At 38.0% G+C, this 27,642-nt stretch overlaps 1 protein-coding gene across 2 annotated transcripts in view; it reads left to right on the top strand.

The window, feature by feature from the left end:
• Positions 1-27,642, top strand: part of PDGFC (platelet derived growth factor C) — a 120,915-nt gene that overhangs the window by 57,153 nt on the left and 36,120 nt on the right. For both annotated transcript variants that reach the window (XM_066996100.1, XM_013175316.3), the window contains one exon: positions 12,806-13,001. In XM_066996100.1, coding sequence (XP_066852201.1) covers positions 12,806-13,001 — 196 coding nt within the window. The remainder of the gene's footprint in view (positions 1-12,805; positions 13,002-27,642) is intronic.

Raw genomic sequence — 27,642 nt, 5'->3', positions numbered from 1 at the left:
CCTCCTCTTTCTGCTCTTCGCCTTCTTATGCCCTTAGGCTTGCTGAAGACCTACACCTAAGTGAGGTGAACGAAAGACAGTTCTAGATTTAATAATTGCCTCTGAACCTTGCTTGAATTTTTGTTTTGTTTGGTTGGGTTTTGTTTGTTTGTTTAGTGATCATCTTCAGGAAAATTACATGTAGTGCCAATGTTTTAAAATACTCTTCTCACAGAGAGTTGTCAGAAGCTAACTGCATCATTCTGTCACTGTGCGAGTGAGTTGTGCTAACTTAAATTGCAACCAGCAAGAGGCAAATCAAATCACTTCCCTGAAGCCAGGTCAACGAGGCAGGAGCCTTCAAACAGTAAAATCTCCAGTTATCAAGACAGGTTTATGAAGAGCATTGTTTAACTTTTCTGCTTTTGCAGCAGACCAACTCTTCACCGTACTTAGTTGTTTGAAATACTTCTAAAGTGTTAGTAATCTATATATTATTTTTTAAAAGCCAGGTTCTCAGTTGATTTTTTTTTTCCATTCAGGAATCTTTGCTCTCATTCAGCTTCAGAGTGGAGACAGTCAACATTTGGCATCCAGCACTTCATATTTCTTTACAGCAGTGAGGCTTTGATGTGCAGATAATACTTTACCTATGGCATATTAAAATCTTAGCTTAAAGCCTTCAGTTTCAAACAGCTGCTATAGCACTTTGGACTCTTTATTGTGCAAGATTTTCATAAAATAGACTTCAGTTAATGTGTTTTAGGAATAAGGAGAAAAGATTGACTTGGCTGGAAATTTCAATAAACGTTGAATTAACAAATTTCAGATTCATCTTAAACATTGTGTGTATATATAATTCTTTATGCAGTTCTATGGTAGGCTAAGTAAGCAAAATTATAGAACATCAAAGCTTGTAGATGTCGGTATTGCTGAAATTCTGCAGAGGTGAACTTTTTAGATATGAAATATATTTTTTCTTCAGCCACGTGTGCTTCAGATCCGCACGCTTAGCTATTGTAGACTGTTTATCACCAAGTGATTCAAACAGCCCATTAATTTTGGTGCTGGGTTAGACTCTGTATGTATTGTTTTGTTTGTTCTAATTTACGTGAGAGCATAAGCTTGAGGGCCTGATGTTCCTATCTTGTTTTGCAATTGAATCACCAGCTTCATCTGCTGGCATCGTTGATAAATACCTTGTGTTGGGAACACATTAGAATTCTTAGGCATAACGTTATAAATGAAATGTGCATCAAGATGTTATTTATAAAAGCTGTTCTCTTCTGCATGGCAACCTGCTGCTATGCACTGGAAAAATGCAGTGCCTTTCTATAAGGCACAATTTCAATCCATTGAAATTATAACAGCTTTCTTCTATCTTAAAGTACATAGTTCTCTTATAATTACAGCATGGGGTTTGAAACTTAAGTCACTTTACAGTGATTCCAAGTGTGAGTAGGCAAAATCACTTTTACTTGTTTTAACAAATAGAGTCCTGGGATTTAATTTCCTCCTTAGCTTGAGATGCATGCAATATGATGTGAACTTTGAATTCAGCTTGTTAAAACTACAGTTAGCAAATGCAGCTCTATGCCTGTGAAATTAATAGTTCCACCTTCAACCTCAAGGAGTTCAAGCAAGGATATTGACTCAACCATACCAGGCATCCAAAACCCAATCTGAAAAGCATGTGATGGGACTGTGAAATGGTTTTCATCAAATATCTTGACTTAATACACAGCTGACATAGTGTAAGTCGTCAGAGAAGCATCTCTTATTTATCGGTAGACATGTTCCCTTAGGCCACTCAAGCGAGTCATGAAGCCACACCACTAAGACAAGGGGTCTGTTTTCATTTTATACCCTTTGCTTGTTCTGTAGAATTGCAGGGGAATTAGGTAAAATGCATTTTAAACCTTGATTTCCCCAGCCCTCATCCCCACCATACCCATGTGCATTTTCCAAAGAAGTTAAAGAAAGCTGAAAACTGGTATAATGCTTTAGCATCATGATAAGAAAAAAGGTAAAGTGACACATCTGACTGAATATCCATAGGTTGCTTAGACATGATTCTGAGCAGTACTGAAGCTGAAAGACTCTTGTGGAAAGTGGCATCCCTGGAGATTGCACTGGGTTTCAAACTTAACAGTAGCTTTTGATATGATGCTGTGAACGATCAAATTACGTTAAAAGAAGCGATCTCTGTACAGCATTGCCAAGTCCCTTACTGCGAACAAAATAGTTCCCTTGTGTAATTTTAAAGAGGCTGAAAAATTGGAAAGTTATCCTGAACTAGGGATATTGGAGTGACTTGAGAGTTCCAAGTCGCACTTTTCATTTTTACAATTGTGCAACTTTTTCAGATTATCCCATGTAAGTATTCTGGAAGATTTCGGATATTAAAGGTAGGCAGAGAGTAATGTTAGATGATCCATTGATAAAAGTTTGAGTTTCTTGTGTGAAATGGGAAATAACAAATTGTATGTCAATAAATAAAGAAGTTAAATGTGAAATATGTTGAACTATGGTCACTCCGGGGACTAAAGCCTGACTTAGTATACCGATGATTTCCATACAGCAGTGCGTATAATCTTCTTAGGGAAATAAGTTGCAACTGTGATGGTCCTCGGCACCCTGCTGTTAGTCCTCCTCGAGAACACCTGCTATACTAGATTAGCAAAAGGGTCATTTGGAAGTGGTTTTGCTTAAAATAGTCTACTGCTTTACCTGTGCCATGAGATAATGGTCTTTGTGGCTGCTCGCGGACACCTTTATGGTCGTGCTCACTGAAGCTGAGTTCTTTCTGCTTAAATTTCTTCCAGTTCAGTAACAGTTGCATTATAGACATTCCTGTAGATGGTATTTATATTGCATAACTACTTTCTTCCAAATTGTCTCGTAGGAATCAAATTGTAATGAGATGAAGGCATTATGGTCTTCCAAAAATTTTGTTTTAGCAGGTTAGTAACAGCTAAAATCTTTTTTACTTTAATAGATATTAAAGATGTAATGGTTTGTATTTCTGTGGTTGAGACTACGGTGTAGTCCAGTTCCGAAAATAACCTAAATAGATCCCAAATAAATTTGTTATAGTACTTTCTTTGTTTCTCTTGCCTTTCTGACATAGGGATATGCCCGAGGTATGTTTTCTGTACATACAGTGCAAGCCTTGGGCAGCTTTAATCTGGCTTGTAGAGTTTCCAGTAGCAATGTTATTTCTGTACAAAAATTTTGGCACAAACTTGGTAAGTTTGCTTAGGACCCTCTGCATTTTTAACAGCGAACTGAATGTCACATTGGATTCACTTATAGTTGGTTAGTCTTGCTATGTAGTTAGAACTAGCTCTAGATGTGCTGTAGTCACATTTCAATTGCAGTGTACAAAAAACCCTTAGATCTTTGGTTTTCTTTTGTCTCCTCTTACAGAATTTCATCACTGTAATTTTCTGACTAAAAATGTTTACCGTCCATGAGAGTTATATTTTCCAATAGTTGAGCAGTAGTATTTCTCAGAACTGTTTTTTGAAGAACAGTTTATTTTCAGAAATTGAAATATGATTGGTGATCTTTATAAATACTTGAATCACTATCATTATAGTGCTGTACTGTGGGAGAATTAAAAGCAAAATCCACACAAATACCAAAATAATGGAAAAAGCAAAGCAACACATTTCAGGACTGGTATTTCTGAATATTAGGGTACTATTTTTATTTTATTTTTTAACCTCCTGAAACCTGTTAAAGACAGGTTTATATATTTTTTCACTCTGAATAAAACCTAAAATGAGATGTAGCTAGTTAACACATACCATATCCATGGAGTCTATTTATTCAGGCTGAATTCCACATGGACCATGGATAATCTTTTTCCCAAATGTTTACTAGTATCTACTCTTAACAAGTGCTGCACAATATAAACTGAAGGAACCATAAAGAAAAGGGGCATAATAAAATTAAGCCTTGCTTTTCAACAAAGTCTGACTTGAGATCAAGATTCAACTGGGTCAGATTGAGGAATTTTTTGTAAAGGACATGAATCACATGAATTTAAAAGCATACTGGCAGCCATATCTAGTACTAGAAAATGAGATACAAGGGTTTAAGAGCTGGCATTGAAACTAATGCTTCTAACTGAGATTAAAAGAGATCCAGATTCATTTTGTGGTTTTGTTGAAGTTATCTTTTTGGACTTGTAACCTCTCCTGTGTCATGCACAATTTAGCAATCTGGGGTAATGCTGCTTGTTCCCTTGTTTGTTTCTACCTTGCTCAGACTGTACAGTTTTTCAAGACAGACTGATACCGTGTGTGCATGTGTGTGGTCTCCAGTACTAACAAAGCTAATTTTGGGTGTAGTTTTTAAGTTCTGTCTTAATAAAATCGAAAACAAATTCAAAATGTCGGGTTTGAGCATTTATATGCGATGTTGTTCACATTCACTTGAGTCTCTGTTGTTGCCATAGATACTATTTGAGTAGTCATTTTTGTTGTTTTCTTTGTGTTTAATTAAGAATTTAGTTTGCCTTTTTTTTTTTTTTTTCCTACAGGAAACTGATTTAGTCAAGCTTTGAAAAAGGTAACTGTTTTGAGTAGCAGAACAATTGGAAAGATTACATATTCGAAAATATTCACTAGCCTTTCTACACAAATTTCCCAAACATTTAAGATTTTTTTTTTCCTTTGGAGTAAATAAATAACTTTGTTATTTCTTAGTAGGTGTAGGTATGTCCAGGTGGACAACTCTTTTCTGGTTTACTGTTTGTTCTTGCTTTCTGCTCTCTTTCAGCATTAACCCTTACAGCATTTCTCTATTATTGACAACTTTTTCCATGTATAGTAAGTTGTACTTTTTCAAGGAGACTCGCAGTTCCCCTTGTCCCAGACTGTTAGTGTTTGTTAACACTTGGGTATGTAGCTTTCACAAGTTCCTCCCTTTCTGAGCTTCATTATCATCAGAGACTACTAATTTTACCTGCTTATTATTAAATAATACTTAACGTCTTGCTGTTTCGATTTTCCTAAGATACCTGGAAAATGTATACTGTTAGGCTTTGTTTCAACTTTGTCAGACAGCTTTCAGCATCTGTTCATGTCATTTTATATAGAGGGTCTGAAGTGCAGAATATGTAAAACTTCCCTATTTCTCAGTGAAAGAGAAAATTGTGAAACTGATTTTGAAAACATCTAAAATATTACATAGCGTGTTGATTCTCTGGAATATAGAAGAAAAGAAGAATGTTAAGAAAGGTTTTATTATAAGAAATTCAGGAAGTGGAAGAGGTTTTGTTGTGGGAAGATGAGGAAGTGGTGATGACCTCACACTGTTGATGGATGAAGGTCAGGTATTTAGGTTGATTGTATCTGCTGTCTGCCCTTGACACTATTGATCATGAAGCTGTTTACTATCTGCTAGTCCTTGAGAGGATAAGGGGAGTGACTCACTCAGAATGGTGTTTTTTCCTCTTTTCCCTTTTTTTTCTCTTTTCCCTCCCCTTCTCACCCCCCTCCTCCTCTAGGAATTAAAAAAAAAAAAAAAAAAAAAAAAAGTAGTTACAGATTATTATGGCTTTTTTTGTCATCACAACAATACAAATGAATTGCAAAGCATTAAAAGAAAAGAAAAATAAGGATATAAACAACCGTTCGTTTGCTGTGCATACAAGAAGTACTTTTATTTCCATCTCCTTCACCTTGACTGATGAACTTTGAATAATTCTTCTACTGAATCTAATACAGTAATGACATATAGATGAGTTACATGCCTAGCTGTTATCTAAACCATATAGACTAATGGAATAATCTTCAGAAGAAACAGCATAAAGATATTGCTGAAGTTTGTGCTTCTATTGATAGTCTAATATGCTTTCTTTTTGCTTAAAAAGTACAGATGTGGAATCAGTCACTTCTTAGTGTTTTATTCCATCTGCATTTGTCAAGTGGACTCTTTTATACCCGGTCTGTAGTCTTTTAAATATGTACGTTCTTACAATTATCAATATCTTTTTAGATCTTAGGTTGGACAGTTGTAGTGTGCATTTTGGAATAGCAGTGCACTCAAGAATATTTGTGTTCTTCCTGGAATTAGCTGTAGTGTAGTCCTCACAAAACTTCGTGTTGGAAATACTTTCCTCTTCATTTCCATCTCCAGCACAAGTCATGATTCTGGTTTAATTCACTAACTATCTAAAGGGTTTTGGGTAAAGGAAAGAGTGCAAAATTTTCTGTCCTTAATTGCAGCTTTATCTGTCTGAGAAGATTTGGGTCACTCAAGGTAGCAGCTCTGTAGTTTAATGGAAGAGGATGGCACTAGGGTGCAGTCCTTGACTGGAATCCTGTTTGTTAGAGGATTGTTGGTCTTTTGCATATTCATATTTATTCCAGGATAACTGTTGGCCCATGACTGAAAAAAGCAGATGATATTATTATCAGTCTATTATAAAGTAACTATTCCAACAGCATTAGGTATTTAATAGAGATGGAATGCCTTTCATATTCAAGCCAGCTTGAATATTGATTCCAGTGAAGCCAAGACTTTACCTGTGGACGTTGGAATAAAGTGCTTATTGAAACACTCCAGAGTAATTAGATCTTAGAGCATGTGATAACACCAGAAAGTTACCTCATCTGACATTCAGCAAAAGGAATTCTTTATCTTGGCTAAAATACAGTATTTATCTAGTTTTAAAAGGTATTGTGAATTTCAGAACCAAGATTGCATTCCAAAAGAGATTGGTCTGAAAAAAGATCTTAATAAAGGTTTCTTTTATTTTTGAAAAGATTTGCCATGCACAGGATGAAGAAAACAACCAAAAAGCAACCAACCAAACAAAAAAACACACACAAAAAACTGTTTAATTGCCATCCTCATCTTTGCGCAGAAGCCAGAGCACTAGGCAGAGGGCTGGCAGAATACTTGAAGGTTATAAACTTGTAAAATAAAGTATAAACTCATTTTTGTTTCTTGATGCAATTTGGAATCAAAGAAGATTTGTTAGTGTATGACTAGTCATGGTTATCTTCTGCAAGACATTAAGTCATGCAGCTGTTTGGAAACTTCACTACATCTGTTACTACATTTCCATGCTCAGCTCTCCAGTGATGTCTGCCCGCCGCGCTTTCTTACCCTTCCTTTTGTCCTTCCTTCATTGGCCAGCTTCCAAAACCCTGGCTTCCTGAAGATCAGTTCTGCTGCTCTTCTCTGCTCATCTTGTCTGTGCGTACCCCTTCACATAATGTCCTTTGCTTAGCTGAAGGAGAAAGACTAGCCAGCAGATAAATCATATGTTATTCAGTGCCTCAGGTAACAGTAAAAGTCTGAATTCAAAATGATAACTGAAGGAAAAAAGAAATAGGATAAATTGTAGGATTTAAAAATGATAGTAAAAACAAATACAATTCTGTATATGTTCATCTAGAGTTGTGTGAGCTGAATTTTTTTACATGCCTTTTCACATGTGTAAGTATGTGTCAGAGGGAGGAGTAATCTGAACAAGGTGTAATATTTTCCCTATGTTTCCAATTTGTTACTTTACATCTATATAAAACTTTATAAGTTTGTTAAATTTGCTTAATTTCAGTGGCAAGTACTTGTTTAAATTAGCAGATTTCTAGTCAGAAGGTGAATTTATCAAGTGACAGTTGACAGCTCATACGTGTATATTGTGTTACTGGTTTGTACACTTCTCTCTGTGGTTACTTTTTAGTAATAGCTGAAGAATCACATCAGCATTTCAAATAGGTGCTATATCAAAGCATCGAAACAACTCCGAATGGAAACTCCACCAAAGGCTTGATATGTCTTGGAGATTTAACCCAGAGAAGCCACAAACCATACTACTTAAGAAAGCTATCTTAGGAGATACAACAAGCCTGTGTGAAGTTTTCTTTGCTCGCTACTTGAAAAGGTGATAATGAAAACAAACCCTATGTGCTTCAAAAGCATTTCTTGTGGTACTTGAGGCATGCTGGTTTGGGAGAGCTGACTGCTTGCTGGGTAGCCTGAAAACCGGCTGGGCTGTCAGGCTCTGAGGCTCAGGACTAATGGCAGCTGGCAGTGAGTGGAGGAGGGTGAAGAAGCTGGGCTTGTTTAGGTGGGGAAGAAAAGGCGTAGTGGCAGTCTGATAGCAGGCCTACAGTTGCCTGAAGAGCGGTTACAAGCCATGACCAAGTTAAATTCTTCTTGTGGGCCACAGTGAGCAGAAAAACAAAACAACTTGCTCCTCCAAGAGAAAAAAAACTCAAAATTGCAAGTTGAGAGGTTCAGATTGGACATCAGGAAAGCATCTTACCCTGGAAGTAAGTGTGGTATAGTATGGCACTGGAGCAGGTTATCCAAAGGAACTGTGGAGTTTCCATCCATGGAAGTTTTTGGGTGTTGGCTAAAAAATGCTAACCCTCAGTTGAGTGACCTGCTGTGGTGCGAGCAGGAGTTGTAACCCAGCCAGGAGCTTGGACTGGAGGTCTCCACAGCTCCTTTCATAGAAACACCCTTATGATTTTGGGTGGTTTTACCCTGATACCTATCTTACACATTGAACAATATTGAGCTGAGATATTTGTCTTCAATTTTCTGCCAGTAACAGATCATTTTCCAGTTTTTCCTTTGTACCTGGCAAAAGAGTTAAATTTCATTTCGACTGCTGCATTCAGATAATAGCTATGAAATGCCTGGAGGCAACTGAACCAGAGACAGAGGATAGAAAGAGGAGAGGTATTCCTGTATTCATTTACTTATTACTTTTGAAAGTAGGCTTGCTGCTTTTTCAAAGTTTGGTAAAAAGGAAAAAAGAGCATGTTATGTTACATTTCAAAGGATTTCTTCTACAAAGTCTGTTTCTGTACATAATGTGTTGTTTAAAAAAAAAAAAGTTATGGGATTGTTGCAGGAAATCCTTTCAAATAATAAAAAATGCATCCTTTTTGTAGTTCTGTGGTAATGAACAAATAGTTACTGTCATCTTTTGTTACTGAATTTTAAGGCAGAGGACTCTCACATACCACAACATCACTGTATAGCAGAAAAAGTTCTAATCTTAATCCATAAATATTTAGAGTTGAGAATTTTCTTTGTTAGAGTTTTACATTGTTTTTCAAGCATTGATAGCCATATATGGTCTAAGGTGGTTTCTGAAGGCCTAAAAACTGCTATTCTTAATTAAGGGCTACTGAATAAAATCAGTGAAATATCTATTGATAATCCATGGTTAGCAGGACTCTGATCTTGTCCTATTTACAGAAAAGTTGCTTTCTGAAATTAGTGGAGGTTTGGCAGAAAGCTTTGGAAATTGCTATTACCATTACCGAGTACCTCGGCAGCAAACCTGCCCTCAGTGTGGCGGCACCCAGGGCCGAGGCTGTTTCTCTGATCCTTCCTTGGTGCTCCTCTTCACTCTCCAGAGCTGTACTCAGTTTGTCCAAGTTTTACCTGTGACCCTCGCTAAGATGTAGTGATTATAACGTACTGAGAAGAGGTATTTGCTATATTTAAGAAGTGTCAGCGCTGATCTTTGTGAAATGTATTGTGCCCATGGGGAAAGAGGCCTACTTTGAAGTAGGCAGGAATGAGCTTGTCTTGTCGGTGGGTTTAATTTCAGTTTACAGTGGCATCTGCTGATCTGCTTGGTGATACCGTGGGTTTTCATCTGTTACCATTGCAGTGAAAGGGTAATGCACAGCCGTGCATTCAGAATGCCTGGAATCTTGTAATTTTCAGGGACAGGCTCTCTACATTGATAGATATATAAATCTGGTGATAGCATCTTGCACCACATCAAAGACAACTGCAGCGACTCATTCTTCAGCTTCAGGCTCTGTGAAGTGTGTGCTGTCCTTCCCTAATAAGTCCAACCGTGTCATATCCCAGGGCTGGTTTAGGGGTTTGTTCCCCATCCGGTGTGCCCCGTTTCCAGAACCTTTTGCTGCAGGTGATCTCTGTTGCCCATCGCTCGAAGAAGCTTCTCACTGAAGCCCCTGTCTGTCTGGTTTCCGTCATGTTATAGTGCTGCACCCAAGCTGGGATGGTGCCTCTCCTGCCTTAGGCTCACCCAGACAGATGCTTTTGAGTTGATCAGTGCTGTCTGTGCAATTATATATATATATATATTTCTTTTTGTGGGTGGGGGTTGCTAAATAGAAAGGCAGACAGGTCATGGCAACAGGGACTGATGTATATATCTTTGGAGTTACACAGCCGATTGCTGTAAATCTGGCTGAATTTGTTATTCCTTTTTAAGTGTAAGGTGGATTGATTTATCCCTAAAAATAAAGGCAGTAATTGTAAAGCCATTCCACACACGCACACACACAAAAATAGGCACTATAGTGTCAACTTAGCCGAGTTCAGGTGGCTGTGCTCTTTACACAATTTACTCAAAAGAAATTTTCAGAACATGCATGAACTCAGGAGAAGTCTAGCTTTTTATGGTATGGTGGTACAATTTGTTTACGTAGAATGGATAAAAAGGAATATTGCAGCTTATCTGAAGACAAATAGCAAGCTTAAATCTCCAGTGACAGCAATTACTTGCCTTTGTAGTCATACAAAATAATTCTTTTGTAAGAGAAGAAATTCCACTGTGCAAGAGCAAATATTTGAAATGGAGCAAGTGATGTGTATGAGAATGTGATGTTTTTGTGGAACAACGTTGTATGTAAAAGACATTTTTCCTTCACAAATGAAGGCACGTCCTGTTCACTAAATTGCAATATGCCTTTTTGTTCTTTTGCCCTTTTTAGTGACTTCTCATTTGATATGCCTGGACTACTTGCAGTGCTGTGGTTATCATTGTATTGATGGTGGAAAAGGAAACACCATGTTGTGAGATATAATGTGATTTGTAATCCCATGTGTGCTTTTAAAGACAAAAAGAACCACTGAATATAGTGTCATCAGTGAAATGGTGTTCCTCTGCATACTTTGGAAATAACACTCTGGTGTACCGGTCACTGGGAAAGTCACTTATTATTGTTGGCTGCTGTGTTTAATGTGGAGATCTCAGCTGACATGCTATACGTTGGAGAAAAAATGCTTGTGACTCAGCTAACAAAAACCCAGGGAAGTGTCTAAATTAGGAACCTTGTCTCTCATGCCTCCTTTCTTTGTGCTTTTCTCTTATTACTGCATGCTGTCCTCCCTTATGTGTACACAAGACTGTACTGTCAGTTCTGTGTAACTGCGTGTGGATACTGGCAAAACCACACTCCATCAAGTTTATGTAAGCAGCAATTCCACTTAAAAGAAAAATTTCCATTTTCATACCACAAGTAGAAAGCATGAGTCCATCAGAATAGAAGGCAAAAGTCTGTCAGACTTTAAATTACATTTAAGTATAGATTAATTCTTTTAAAATTGCAATGCTGTTTCTGTGGCCTTCTTTTCTTGCAATATATTCATTTAGTTGTCAGCCTTCACATGTAGCTATAATAAGGAACAATTGCAGTGTATGTTTTCATTGTAGACTGAAGCATAGACATCTTACATAGCTCGAAATGTATCTTCATCATAATGCTGCTTATAAAACAAACAGCAATGAAGTAACTAACTGCAGAATAAAATGAATTGTCAAAAAGAGAATTATGTGAATTACTTTCCAGTATAAAACTGCAAGCATATTTAGTTACTAAAATTAATTAGGTAACTGATGATTCCTATGATTTACTGCCTGCAATGTCAAACCTGCCTGTATCCACATTTTAAGAAAAAGTTAAATACAGTAGAAGCTTTGTGTTATAGCTTTTTTTTATGCTTTGATGTGCTTATGGCATTAAATTTTGTCAATTAGGGATCTTGTAATTGCATGTCATGATGTTGAAAGGTATGCAGATTAGGTCAATGCCTGCTGTTTGCAGCTAAACCCCCCCCATAAGCTGATTCCAGCTGCTGAGTATGAGTTCCTGGGAATGTTGGGCACTTGGGAATGAGGTTGTTTGAGGTATTGTGAAGAGAGCTGTTGTGTGTCCCTGACAGTCCCTGCTACTGCACACCAAAGGAGTCCTTTCCTTTTGGTAATTACTCGCAGTTGTGAATTCATCACTTGAAGAGATTTATTTTTTTTTAAAGCAGTTTCATTGTTCCTGTGTGCTTTAAAATCAAAAGTAGTTGGCTTATTTCTTTTGAATTTATTTGCTGCCACATAAGGCATTTAATTCTACATGTGTTTTGTAGTCTTAACAATGCTGAAGAATTTTGCGGAATGCCCTCTATTGGGGCTTGTCAGTAAATGTGTAATTTCGTATACTTGGTGACTTTCTCATAGCATGTCCCAGCTTTGTTCCTGTATCAAGATAACTGTTCTGATACAGCCCTCAGCAGGGAGGCAGCCATCAAAATCCTTATCACCAGACCCAACAAATATAAGAGTCTCCACTAACTAGAGACAAATTGAAACCAGTCCTTCTGTGGTAGGTGTGAGGTGTGAGCAGATCTCTCCCTGTACCTTATGTGATCTCTGCAGTTTCCAGTAACAAATGCCTGAAGCCATTGGCAGCCTGTGTGCTGTAGTCCCTTGGGTTGCTGGGCTTCTGTAGGACTCCAGTCTTGGGTTCAAGTGTTGGAGTCTAAGGAACTATACAGCCACATTTCTCTTACCTCCACTTGAACTAGTGTTCTGCTTTCTGAACATCAGCTGAGGCTTGGGCTTGAATAACTTTTTGCCGGCAAAATATTATTTATCTCTGTCTGTTGTTACTATATGTATTTTTCCATGCAGGAATTCCTTTGAAGAAGAAAACAAAACAAAAGGCCTTTTTCTGTGCATGTTATAGAGACACTTTAGGAAAAGGAGAAGAAATGCAATATTGATGCATGTTTTCTCTCTTTACTGTAGGAGTGCAGGATCCTCAGCATGAGAAGATAATTACTGTGACTACTAATGGAAGTATTCACAGCCCCAAGTTTCCACATACATACCCGCGCAACACTGTACTAGTGTGGAGATTAGTAGCAGTAGATGAAAACGTATGGATACAGCTTACTTTTGATGAAAGATTTGGGCTTGAGGACCCAGAAGATGACATTTGCAAGTAAGTTTACTTTTACTTAAACTTATGCAGTAGCTGAAGGAAGGTGTGGGGGATGGAACAAAGGTATTGCTCAGCTTTTGCAAAAACATGACACCTGCATGTCAATATATTTATGAAAATGCATCTCTTAAGGTATTGGCTTCTGATTTTATTTGCAGTGCTAGTAAAGCATTTCATGCTTGAAAGCTTTGGAGTCCCCCCATCCTCTATCTGCATTCAATATCTGGGCCCCAGACATACAATGGTCCAGAAATGTGGAATGTTTAATATCGCTCTCTCTAAGTTGAAGGTTTTGACATTTGGGAAAATACTACTGGCAATGTTAGAGGAATGAGTATCTAATTTTACAGAGAAAAATTGGGTAAACAACGTTACATGATTTGTAATTCAGGTCAAGACGCAAGGTACAGCATCTCTGTTCAAACAAAACTACCATACAATACTTTAATGGCCTTTAATGGTCAAGTTCTCAATTTTCTATGAAAAACAGCACTTAAAGTAGTTCATTGTTTGATATTCTGCAATGGTATTGTTTTTTTCATGACTTCAGTAAGTATTTTGTCTGCTAAATGACTGGCACAGGTTTCTGTCGAATCTGTGTTTCCTTCCTGTGGTTAGCATTTGAAGGCTACTTAGCTTGGGAGAGAAACAACCAGGACACTACAGGCACATGGATGGATGTAGTTCTCGGCCAAGCTGGCTGATTGATCACGTTGTAGGTATTTTGTGACAGTAGGGGCAGATGTTGTATGAGCTTCCTGTGGGTGGGTGAAAGGGGAGAGATCCTAATCTCTTTTATCCCATATCTATCTGCCATCGTAGTAACAGATCGTAAAAAAACGAATGTATGAATAATGGTGCATTGTCTGAACTCTTTCAGTAAATTAACAGATAAAACATGTCATTTGGCATATCCTGCTTTGATGTGTTCCTGGGGAGGTATTTCACACAAGACCTTCCTTTCCAAATAGTTCTTTCTATTTTTTTTCCATTTTGGATTTTGAGTACCTGTGTGCTTATTTGATGCTTGCTTTCTGTTTTTCTAATTAATTGGTCTTCACTTGTTTTTTTCAATGTCTGATTACAAACATTGATTACATATCAATGTTTGATTACAAATTTGAATTTCTTAGAGGTTACTTTTGCACTTACTCTTAATTTGGAAGCTGAGGTTCACAACAGATGGACAGATATCATCTTCATAATAATGAAGGGAATAATTGTCAAGGCCATGTCAAACATAATAAAATACTAAGAATTATAAGCATACGTTTGCTCAGATGAGTGCACTCCCTTTGCACAACATTTTTTTTTTTTAATGAAAACTTAGCTTTATCTTTTATTTGCGTATGGCAGAGTAAAGTGGCAAATGAAAGAAAATCCAGGTAGGGTGACTCATTCTTCCACTTGCAAAGAAAAAAGTGAGGTAAGTTAAAATATTTTAAATATTAAACTTGAATATTATTTTAATGGGAGTACATTTATTTTAAGTTAACAAGGTGACAAATACAAAAGTACTAGTCAAATCAAAAAAACAGTAATAAGTCACTGATAATCTTCCCTTCTAATTTTATCATGCTCATACATGTGTGTGGATACCAGGAAGTTGTATGTATGCAAATCCTGGTATGCGCACTTTTGAGGACATATTGTGCTTTTTGCCTTGGAAGATATGACCTTCTGGGGGGGAAAAAAAGTTTTGTTTTTTAACCAAAAGAGAAAACACAGGTAGGGTTCCTGCAGTTTAAATTCAGTAACAATCTCACTAAAGGAAGGGAAAGTGTACCTTTTTTTGATGCAAAGTGAGTAGAAGTAATTGACAAGTGGAGGAAATAACTGAAGTGCAAAGAGTTTAATTGCGTAAAACAATTTACACAAGCCAATTAAGTTACTGCATTATCAGTAGTAGTTATGAAGTTATCACAATAATATCTCCTTATAAGTAATGTCTTGTGTTTCTTAGCTCTTGTAGTTCTTAGCAAAATTATTTTAACTTCTTTCCAGTACTTTCCGTAGAAAAGCTAAGGGTTTTTAACTGCATCCCATGCTATTTTTGACTCCACCGTGTTTCTGCCCTCTTGAAAGGCACAAATCATTATTGTTTCTGCAGAGTACTTAACGGTTTCTCCAAAGCCAAGTTTATGTGTCAAAGAAAAAAAAAAAAAACACAAACAAAAAAAAAGGCACGACATTTAATGTGTTATTGCTAGTGTAACTCTATAGCTTATAGGGGCCTGATCCTATAGTTCTAGCCCATGACTGAAACCAGGTAAAATCTGCAGCACAGAAATGCTAGGCTTTCTTTCCAACATCCTGCAGTTTGTAACAGGCTATCTTTCTCCCCCTTCTGAAGTGTATGACAGGACTTGATGTGTCATCTACAGTGGTCCTTGTCCCATATTCTCAGTTCTTCCACCTGCTTCTCCGGACACATGTTCTGTGCAATGCAAAAGCCTCCTCTGTAGGTTGTAAGGCTCTGTAGTGTCAGTTTATCTGACCACTGAGAGAATACACTGGAGTATTTTTGTTTAAGATAATTAAAAGCTTCTTAAATGTCAGTCATTCCAATATTGCTCATACATAGGGGGAAAAGTAAAACAAAAGCCCATCTAGCCATATAAAACACTGCTTAATATAGTTCTATAACAAGAAAACAGTGATAAGAAATGTCCTAGATGCGTCCTGAAGCTTTGGCAAAATTTTTGTCTGTTTCTGTGGCTAGAAGCCAACATCTGACTGGTGTGGCCTCTGCATTTGTATTTCTCAAAAGTCAATTCCAACACTTTAGCTATTCTGTGAGGTCTTTTCATCTAGAATGAGTGTAATGCTTTGCAGATACCTTGAAGGTACCAGTGTAGCCTCCACGTTAAGTAGGTTCCTGAATCTGGATCAGAGTGATCCTGCATGGCTGTTTTCCACTCCATGTTTAATTTTTTATGTAGGAACTAGATCTGTGCATTTATTTCTGAATAGATTGAGGTTATTTTGTTGATGGTACGGGTACATACATCTCTGCAAAATGCAGTCACTTCAGTCTTGTGCACTTTGATTTCAGCTTGTACGCTTTGATTTAGAAAAAAGTTACGAGCAAACAATTCCCCACGAAGCGAAGCAAACACAAAAGAAGGACGCAGTCTCCTAGCTGTTTCATGGAGCGTTGTTCAGATGATAGAACTGCTGGTAAATTTTCCTTACATAACGGAATTTCTAGCTAGCAGAGGCATACTGGATTTACATTCTGCATGTCCGGCTTTTCTGGTGAAGAAAAGCAACTTTTCTTTTGCTGATGTGACAGTTCATTATTTTCATGATGCTAGCCCCTCAACGCTGTTTTAATCATTAGGCCATTAGACTTCTGTGCCTGACAGCTCCTATCATCGGGGAGGTGCCATAACTCTCCTTGACCAGGAGGGATTGATTTTTTGCTCAATTGTTGCTTGTTTCTGTAATTGTTGCTTTCTGTCTCTGAGAACATACATGGTCTTCATGGAGGAAAGCTGTATCTGTGCCTTCCTGACACAGAGGAGTTTATCACAAAGCTTTTATCACTGTATGCTATGCTTGCCTTTACCAGGCAGTCTGATGTTGTGACTGGGTTGTACATCGCAGAGTTACATCACAAAACTGCAATAAGAAAAGAAAAAAATATCCTGCCTACATTAGTAACGTGCGCCAAACTCACCCTTGCTGTGCACAGAATGGCAATGGTTGTTCATCTCAGTGGTGGTGGCAGCTGTTCTTTCTAATTATCACATGATTTCAGTCTGTTTGACTTTTATTATATCTAATAAAAGGGAAATGTGTCTCAAATTCAAAGTGCAATTACTGTAGATAAGATTATAAGGATTACAATATACAAGTGGAATGTGGAACTGACAGACTGTTGAATACTTGATGTCACCTGAACATCATCTTCATTTTAGGATAGGTATATTCATTTCCATGTCTCTTCAGTCCTTTAATAACTCCAAGTATGAACTATAGTCTGTTCTGTAGGCTTTTCTTTGTTTTTGTTTGAGACTTTTGGCAGCTGCAAACGTGAATCTGTTGATGCAGGTAAATGCTTCACTTAGAGAACTATAAAAGTTTTGAAAGAACCCCCAAACTTCTCTGGTTAATGTGCAGTATGTAGAACTTTTGCTTGAAGAAAATTAGGAAACCTGAAGGCAGCTGTCAGTGGTAACATGGGATAAAATCTTTGAGTAGTACTGTGGCTCTTGCGCTCCTCTCACATGAAATTAAATGCTTAACTCTTAATTCCAGGAATGTTCTTCCTCTGAGGTTAATTAAGATGATGCTCTAAGATGCAGAGCCATGTGCAATAAATTCGCTACCTCCCTTTTCCATAACGTTTCTGTAAGCTGCTTGCCTTCACTTCAGGTCTTTTGACCGAACTGCACCCAAGCTGTTCCCTTCCATTCTGGGAACATCAAAGGTCTTTGGCAGAAACCATCATCCAAACTGCTTAACAGTCCTGTATGTTCCTATTGAATGTAGTGTTAGGAAAGTGTTGATAAGGGTTAAAAATTTTGAAGATTTGACTTAGTCTAACAAGGCTGAAACAAGTGTATTTAGAAGAAACATAAAGACATTGTCCGTAGTCAGTGGCTATGAAGAAGGAAAAAATTTGCTTAGCTGTCTTTTTGACATAAATTTTGTCAAATGCATACTATGCAGTGGTGAGTTATGGTAAACACAATAAAAAGACTAAACATTTTGTTACATAATCTTCTAAAGGGAGCTTTCCGTGTAATATAAGACCCAATGAGTAACTTAGAGCACATGGAGCTTCCTTTCTTGTGATTGCAAGATTATCTCTCCATCTAACCTGTAGAGTAAAATACAAACGCATAGCTGCAGCTCCAATGTGATTCAGTAAAAAAGATGATTGGTGTTCCACTTCTGTTTGGCCCACATCTTGGAAGCACCTAACTGCATCAACAGAGCACGTGCATGAAAGAATAAATCCAGCATCTTTTTCTTCTGGAACCTGCAGGGGGAAAAACAAAACAAAACAAACAAACAAAAAACAACCTCATATTATCTGGTTTTGCTTTGAGAGCATTGTAGAGGCAGTATTAACGTATGTGCTAAGAACAAACTATCAAGCATGGATTCCAAATGAAATGCATCCTCTCAACATTTGATGTCTCCTTGCTGTCTGATGGTCTTAAATGCTTCTGGCGGACATTTTTATTTCAAAGGACAGTGATTACAGAGGGTGAAGTTATCCCTTTGGTAGGTAAAAAGTTTAAGTTGGCATTGAATAACTGGACAAAGACCTTTAAATAACTGTATTTAAAGAGGAATGGGTGCAGATGTTTATGGTGACCCATGTCACTAAGTAGCTGGGCTTTTTTTTTTCCTGTCTCATTTCAAGGTTGGAGGGATTGCTGCTGCCACTTCTATTTGAAAATTCAGAAAACAGTGAGGAATCCCCCCAGAATCTCTAAGGCTTCAAATGTGTTACCGTGAAGATCAGTCCTTAAAGCTCTTTTCTTACCGCTATTGCCTTGGAATTTCAATGTGTTCAACTGCAGCCACCAAGTCCTTGTGATATTCTGTGCACATAGATGGGCTGGGTTCTGCTTAGATGACTGTACTTATCTGTGATACTTAAATGTCTCCTTCATCATTATCTATATAACAAGTTCAGCAAAAGTAAAATCATATTAAAGTTAAAATTCATTGTAGCTGTGTTCTATATTTAGATCCATTTGGATAGAAACTACTCAATTATTCATCAACTAATCAAACTAATTCAATTCAATAGCTGAAATTATAAAAAAAGCATATGAGCTCTCATTCTTCAATACACAATTTCTTTTTACCCCTTTCCCCCCCCAACATATAAATTCCTTGTCAATCACTTTTATTCAAAATCTGAAACAGGGTCATATAATTTAAATGGCCAGGAGGAGTTCTAGTATTCAAGTGCCTTAGATTAATTGAAATACTGATAGGAAAGAACTGTTATGAAACAAGTGATTTAAGCTGAAGTCCTTGGTAGCAACATAAAGGTTTTACAGCTGGCAGGAAGGTGGCATTTTAGGAACAGTGTGTAGAAAATGCCATGAAACTTGAGTCAAGGTGGAGTAATTTCTCTGGTGATTGATTTTTTGTTGTTGATTTTTAGTTGCTTGTTCCATTTGATGCAAGACAACTGAATAGCGGTACCATTTCAAGAGAGGCTTCAACGCTGAATTGATTCAAAGGGAGGATGAGAATGGGCTGTAGGAATCAAAGTTTTTTAGAACTTAAATTAATTTGGGGCCAGAGTTCGTTTATCCAAAACTTGTTCTTTTACATGAAAAGAAAAAAGATCAGAACTGCAGAGGTTATTTCTTTCATATGAGTTCAATTGTAGCAATATAATTTCAATTTAATGAATGCAGAGGAATCCAATACACTTGTGCATCCTGGTTTCTTATGTTTTGAAGAAAAAATGAGTGTTTTTCTGCATCAAAAGAAGTAAATGGATCTGTTTCTGTATGTCTGGATTAGGCACATTTCAGAAATTAAATACAAGGAAAATTGTTTCTTATTCTGCATTCATTGGACACAATTGTGGTTCCTGTTATTTATTTACTTTAGAAGGGCCTTTCTTTTGCCTTTCCCATGGTTCCAGTAAAATTGTCTCTTTGATTACTAAGTGATCATTTGTACAGTAACTCATCTTTCAGCTGGTCCCGTTTTGCTGTTTAACTACTGCCAGTAGTTGATGCTGGCAGAGGTGTGTACCATACCCAGCAGAGGCTGCAGTTGGTGGAAGCTCTGGACTGGTCAAGGTGGAGTGAAGCCTTTCCTAAGCTCCTGTCCTGCTGAAACTCTGCAATGCAATTGCCATGGTACACTTGAAGTAGATGGATTCATAGAAAGGAAAGAGAATCATGATTAAACTCATGGCACAAGACAAAAATAATACCAGATTTTGTAATCCAAACTTGGCTTCTAATTATAAGTATTCTTTTAGGTTCTCTACTGCATATTAAAATTTTCTGGATACCATTTGTGTGATAACAATTTTTTAAATGTAACAAAGCAGACATCAAAGACAGTAAAAGAAGATTAAAAACTTGAAGACCAAAGTATAGTGCAGTTATAACTGAGACCGCTCTATAAAACACAGTTCTTAAGCTTCTGAAAGATTAAATTTGGTTCCACAGCAATGGTTTATAGCTGCAAAACTGTACTCTCTAAGCAAATCAAAGCTCATGAAGACAAAGGGAATTAGAAAAAGGTGCTTCTCTGGCCTGAATGGGAGGACAGTGGAGGTGGCATGCCACGATCAGGAGCACATGCTGCACAAACCTAGGGGCTGTCACGGCATTCTTGCCCACCCACATTTTTCCTCCATTAATGTAAATCCAGTGTTCGTTTTTAGAATCTGCCATTGCTACAGGACCCTATAATGGCTATTATTTCACAAGTAATTTAAAATCTATTTTCACAGCCCAGATGAGTGTTAGGAGAGTGATTGCTGACGAGTGGGCAGTTGACATAATCCCTTACTCCTTTTTCACACCAGAGACTACACTCATTGACTTAGAAAACATTTTAGGCTCCTTAAAATTCCTTCCTGGTCCTCTCAATCTCAAGCGAGCTGTTTGAATAAAGTAAACTGTGTCCACAGTATCAAAATATTTTTGTAAACGATCCTAATCCTAATTTATTGCTTCTAAAATTGTTTCACGTTACCGTAGTTGGCTCTGTTTCTGACGGCGTGGGTTGAAGTTATTTTCTTTGAAAACGAGCGTGGCACAGCCGGGTCTTGCTTCTGTCTGGGGTGCTCTGGGAACAATTACTGTTGATGGAGTTCCCCTGCTCCCTCCCCGCTGCTCCTGAACAGATAGAGGTAAATGAGCGCTGGGAGCGCTGCATGGCTGCCCGAGCTCCGGGATGTGGGCACATGGTGCAGCCACCTGCACCTCCCAGCGTGCTTCTCCTCGGTCCCCGATGTCAAGAGAAATGTGCGCTACAAAGGCCGGCCCAGCAGCACAAGCTGAAGTTACTGTGGGTAGTGTCTCAGCATTTCAGTTTGTGCATAGCACGTGCTCCTTCCCTGAGGTTTTTTCTGGTTACTGGAAGTCTAAGTATGGTTAAGCCCGTAGGCTCGCTGTCAGGTTTATGGGCAGCTTTCTCCTGCCTCATCAGCAGGAATAGCAGGCATTCCTGCTCTTCTATTCCAAGGCAGACAGTTGTTTCCTCACCTGTTACTCAGCTTTTCTTTTTTTCTCTTCCCACCTCTTCCTCCCTGTGTTTTCTTCCTGCTCTTGCTCCCTTTGGCTACACACTGTGGTCGCCTTCTTTGCCTAGCATCAACATTATAACAAAGTTGCTCAAATGAAGGTGTAGTTAGAGAGCAGCACCAGCAAATATATAATGCAATTTACATCAATCTGTTGCTGTCAGATTATCAGGATATTGGAGAAGATGCCTGTGAGATTGCAAAAAGCAGAATTACTTATCCTGAAAAAGGACAGATGGTCATGTGTGAGTGTCCTGGGGTGTTTACAAGGTCAACTAAATAGATCTCTTCCCCTTTCTGACACTAACAAGAACAGGGAGACCAGTAAACTAGCAACAATTATTAGGAAATACTGTTTCATACTAGCCTCCGATTCATATGCTGTGGGTGGATTAAAAGTAGGTCTGCATAATATTATGACCATAAACTTACATCTAGGTATAAACCAAAGTGAGAGGAAACTCTGTTCATGCTTTAGGTGTAAACTGATCTCCTGCTAGGGTTGGGGACAGGTTTTTTCTGCCTTGTGCAGTATTTTGCAACTCCTCAGTTACATTACAGGGATTTTTCACTTTCTATTCAAGTAGCAATTATGAGCCTGTCCTGAAGCAGGATATTGGACTTTGTGATAAATGGTCTGTGCTGGATTGGTAAATCCTGCATGCTACTGTGGCAGGCAGGAGACCATATGTAACTGCATCACCGAACAAAAGAAATAAGTGTTATAATTTAAATACACATAGATATTCCATTGAGGCAGGCAGGAAGGAGGAAAAAGGAAGAGGGGGGTAATGCTGCTGTGTCATTGGGGGTGCTGGAGGGAAGGGGTGCTACCTGCACTGCCCTGGGAGAATCTTCGCAAGCTTAAAATGTCCCTTAGGAACGTCTTTGTTGGTGTAGTAAATTTCTAAAATTTACTCTTGAATATTCTTAAGAAATTGCTTAGCCAGTATTTTTCACATCACTGACTGGAGCCAAAGGTGCATTTCAGGATATAAGAGTTGTGCATAAAGGAAAAATTACCATTACGGGATACTAGACTAAATATTGAAAATGCTGCTTGAAAAAAACAAAGATAAAAACATAATTATAGGTTCAGAGAAGCAGAAAGAGGTACACTGACTATGGTGAACAGCGTGAGTACAGGTAGAAGCTTACAGTAGACTGGAAAGAATTCTTTACAGCATTGACTGTTGATATGAGCTCTGAGCTCCACCAGTGTTTTTGGTTTTCTACAAAATACTAATCTGTGTAGAAAGAACATGTGATTTTTATGATCACTAAGCTAAAATGATTCCCAAGCTAAAATACTCTATAGGGTTTGCAGAGGAATAGTAGGTGAATATTACTAAGGCATTAAGTTCTCCAAAATCTGCAGAGCTCAGTACTGTATAATGTAGGATGCTTACTGAGCTGGTACGCTACGTGGGGGCAATGGGGTGCCTCTTTATGAAGGGAAGTGTGCTCTGGAGAGTATGGTGCCCAGTGCAGTAGGACCCTGAACTGACGGCCGTTTCCATGTGGTGTTATACTATAAGTACCTGGAAATAGTAAGTTGTCCCACTGTTCCATTTCGGGGGGGAAGGCCAGAAATACCAGTGTGCAGCAGAATAAGAATACTGTCTTAGCACCTTTTTTGTTACATGAATTATCTCTATTCACAACTAGTGCAGGATATTAAAGAAAATTGTGGTCCACACATGAGGTAGTAGCTGAAAACAGACAGATTGGAAGTGAAACAGTACAAGACATTATCCATTTTCTAGTCCTTGGGGGGGGGGAGGAATCCAAGTGACTTCTTGGCTTTTGTGGATTTTTTTCTTTTTTTTTTTTATTTTTATTTTTTATTCCTTGTATTTTAGATGGCTACAGGATAATCTGTAGGCAGATTGCAAAGAGGTTAGCATACTAACCCTAAGTGGTTTGAACTTTACGGAGACTTTATTACCTGTGGAAACTTCATTTCCCAATGAAGGCCAAGATAAGGAGACTAGGGCATCGTTTGCAAGCTGACTCATATGTTTCTATTTGTATGTATTCTATAATTTTCCCAAATGCACCTTTGATGTATAGTAATATTAATGCTGAAATGAAATTTCATGCACTTTGTTTGTTTGTTTTGTATCTCTGTTCAACTCGTAGCATGCAATCGATCTTTATTATACAGCTGAACGTGCTGTATCCTGAGTGGCATAGGAAATACCTGTCAGTCTTTAATGCAAAGAAGTTAAATAGTGATAGCTTCTAAGAAAGCCAGCAGTCAGTCTTTTAAAAGGAACAGTTGGGAAACCATCTTCTTCCTTTCTTATGTCCGCTTTTTATATGCATGATTATAGTGTCTTCTTCTGTATCCTAGGGTAGTTATTCAAGTGATGGAGAAAAAATTATCGATAGAAGTTATACCAGTACAAATTAGGTTGTGGCACAGGCTATCTAGGACTGAATTCTGTGGTTGCTGTATTCCTGAAAGTACATATTTGATCTGTATGACAAGGTTAATATGCTTAAATAATTACAGGGTTGCTGTCTGAATACAGAATTGTTTTGGTTTAGAGTTAATGCCCCTTTCTCCCCAGAAGGCAAAAGTTACCTGTGGTCTGTGGTATTCATGGGCTTCAGCTGGAGATGCTCAAGCGCTTACCAGTGCATGTAGGTGCCAGTCGGGATTTATTCTCTGAATGTGTTTTTGTGCCAAAGTGCTATTCATCAGGGCAAGGACATGTTTTCAGCGGTTGTTTTTTTCTCCATCCAGTGTGTTGTCACCAAGTGGCAACAGCTACCCGACAAACAGTAGGTGTCTCAGCTTCACGTGATGCCCCAAGTTTTCAGCAGATCCACAGAAAATCGAAATGTTTCCTGGTAGACAGGAGCGTAGTTATGCAACAGTTAATTGAAATCGAACGACCAGTGGATCCTTTTCTTTTCACAAAAAGCATTCAGCTGTTCGAAGAGTTGAATTCTGGGGTTTAAACCCTGTCTCATTTTTCCCTTTTGCTTGCAGCATTGTAAATGTAAACCACTTAGATTACGAGCGTATACAGTGAATGAAGGGAAAGAAAACTGTAATATGAGGATTAAACTTTTTTTTTTAATGTATCCTAAATAACAAGGTAGAGATACAGAAGGAGTTGTGCGGTTATGGTAGGAGCCTCAGGCTGTAACTAATCAGTACGAGGAAAGATTAGAGAGAACCATGGCAACCCTATAACATTTGTGAATGAATCTGTGTTTCCATAAGGCACTTCCTAGCGTACAGGGCTGCATATTCTAAAATAGATGTATTCAGAGTAGGTTGGCGCAGAAACTACAGTCCATATTTGGTGAATGGCAGTTAGAAATGTTCTCTGTTTATACCTTGAGTATCTTCATTTCATGGAAAATGTAGGCATGGCAGGATGCTTCGTTTTTTATATAATATACTCATTTGCTGTATTGGCTGGAAGTGATGCTTGTGTATAATTAAACATCATTTTCTGAGAATGAAAAGCTGACCTCATCACTTATTTATTTGGATTATTTCTGGGTATGCTGTTTCTTAACAGTCACCATTAAAACACAGTATGTGTAGGATCAGCAAATGCAGTTAAAACTGTGAAAGTTTATTGCATGTCAAATCATTGCTGTGTCGACATCTTTTCTGTTTTTACGTTAAAACATCAAGCACGACAGAAATTGTCAGCTGCTAAGTGGAACGTGACTCATTTCTCAACTGTTGGATAATCTGCAACCTTTGCAAAGCGAAGGCACTGCCAAGTCCTCCTTGATGAAGGATAAAGGCTGGGGGAAATTGCCAATGCTCTGGAGTCCTATGGCTCTGGGAGCCTCTTTTTCAGAGCTTCCTTTTGGAAAGACAAGATGGAGAGGGAATAATTTAAATACTAAACATTTCATATCTGGTAGTCTTTGACAGAGAGTTTTCTTCCAATATCCTGTTGTTACTGTCGCTCGAAGTAGCCCCCAGTCAAAATTTTCTGTTAATGTAGAGTGGGGTCAGCTTTACTGAAGTTTTACTCTGCGCTGAGTACTTGCTGATGCTGCCACAGGGTCAGCACTTCAGACAGTGAGCCCTCTCCCTTCCCTTCCTCCTGGAAGTTTTGCTTTCTGTGCCAGAAGAGTTTTTTTCCTCTGCCACCTGGGTGGCGAGTTGAGTTATTAATAGTGAACTTGCACAAATGTGCACCCTTAGAGGTTTGTGATTTCAGGAACTTCGCATTTACTTCTTGCTGGACTGATGGGCCAGTCTTTTCTAGTCCACAGTTCTTCAGGTGGATATGGTGTACTGGCAATAAATACAAAACAGTATGAAGTAAATTAATGCACTTGGAATGATAACAAATTAAATAACCATTCCAAGTCTTGCAAATTTGGGTGGCAGGTGGTTGTACTGTGTGGCCACATCAGAGGAAAAAATTACCACAAGTAAGATTTCCTCTCACACAAACTGAAAAATAGTGCATAAGTGCCTGCACTGTAACTAACTGTTTAATTTCTTATCTCATTTTGATTTTTATTTCACATGATGTATCTTGTCTCTCTGTGCCTCAGTCTTTAAGGAAAACTACCTCAGAGGGAGCGGTAGTATGGGTAACAGCAAAGAACTTCTCCTTCTAGGGGTCCTTGCATTTTCTCTGCTCTTTATCATGAGCTTTGCATTCTCCATGTCTCATCATCCATTTTTGCTGGAGATTTTACGATGCATCAATCTATGGGCAACAACAAGGCTGGTTAAACAGATTGGGTCTGCCATTAGATACCGTGGACCTGAGTGCCTCTGTCATGCCCCACTATTCCCCTTTCCACCCAAATAAACATGAATTTTCCCAATAAAGTGTTACTGGAGATCTCAGTTGATTGAGGAAGGCTTCCAGAATTTTTTACAAGTGAGGCAGGCAAACTTTAAAAAATAAATATAATAATAAAAAAAACCCTTCAAGCTAAATGCTTGGCCTTCCTTTCTTTCTTTCTCTTATTTCACAAAGAGCAGTATGATTACTTGCAGCTGTGATTTAAGTGATCTAAGAGGTGAAGACCATGTGAGGTTTTGCCAGTACCTTGACACTTCTGTCTATACAGCCATACAGTCTAGCTTGAATGATGGAAACTAAAAGTTCTATTCCGTAGGAAATTTAAATATTTCAGCAATAAAAATGAAAATTATTTCAAATACTAATGGCAGAGGAAGAGGAAACTTTCCTTACAAAATTTGGTTTGGAAAAAGATAAAAACGATATTTTCATGATGACAGTTTTTAGTAATTTCCATTGTTACCAAAACTGAAGCTGCCCAAATATAAACCATCTAAGTTCTGTTCAATAACAGTTTGTCTGGTGAACTGCCAGAATACCTTAGATGCTTTTGGCTCAAGTCTGAGGTAGGTATTTTGTTTTGCTGTCACCAGGAAAACCTTGAAATTCCATATGCTTTAAAACAAACTGGAATAGAAATAATGCGGCATCCCACAGGGGAAAAAAATGACAGGGATTGTTATCAACTTCCTTTTTCTTAATTAAAAAAAAAAAGTCAGTGCTTATCAAATGGGGAAGGAAAAATAAATTTCACTTTTCTCAAGCTGTTCTCATGGGTGTTCTAGATTTTTGTCTAGCACTTCTATTAAAGATGGAAAGATCCAGTGTCACTGATACAACAAAATGTTTTACCATGTGGGTTTCTGCACCTTACATTCATTGATATATTTGTGGGATTCTGAAGGCATAGGGAGGCTGCGCAAAGGTCACAAAACTTTAAGCCAAGGTAAACAGCCTGTCAGAAAACGTTTAGCAAATGACAGTGCAAACCACAGAAAAATAGAGAAAGGAGAGGAAAACACATTCCCTTGGAAAATATATTTCCTGGTTGGAAAGGCATTGAAGTTCAGAGCTCCTTATATTGCTTCTTTGTCCTTTTCAAATAAATTGTTTTGTTCAGGTTTTTAATGCAATTCAGGGTCCTGGGCATCTCAGCCTTAGGGAAAAGGAATACACATTCTGCATCAGATATCTGGGAGGGCATTATCGACATTGTGACTAAGGGCAAAAGCATCTTTCATCATGGGAAAGGAGATGAGACTACTCAAATTTAATATTTGAGTAATGTATTGAACATAGATGCAGCACAAGAGCATTTTTTCAGTCATTGTGCCAAAGAAGGTTGTGTTTTCTGGTTTGTACACTGCACAAAAAAGAAGGATTTTTGGTTTCAACATGGATTTTAAGTTTTTTTTTTTTAACTCCATTACAGGTAGAAAATGTATTTTCAATTCTAGATTATTTATCCTGCTTTTCTTGCTTTTTGAGGAGAAGCTTCTCTTTATGGGGAGATAGTTTTGGATGGCTGTGATGTCCCTGCTGCTCTTTAGCCCTGTGACACAAAGCCGCAGCACTGTGCACAGCAGTC

Source organism: Anser cygnoides, chromosome 4 (genome assembly GCF_040182565.1).
Source record: "Anser cygnoides isolate HZ-2024a breed goose chromosome 4, Taihu_goose_T2T_genome, whole genome shotgun sequence".
Lineage (NCBI taxonomy): Eukaryota > Metazoa > Chordata > Aves > Anseriformes > Anatidae > Anser > Anser cygnoides.
This window is presented reverse-complemented; position numbering and strand designations above follow the sequence as displayed.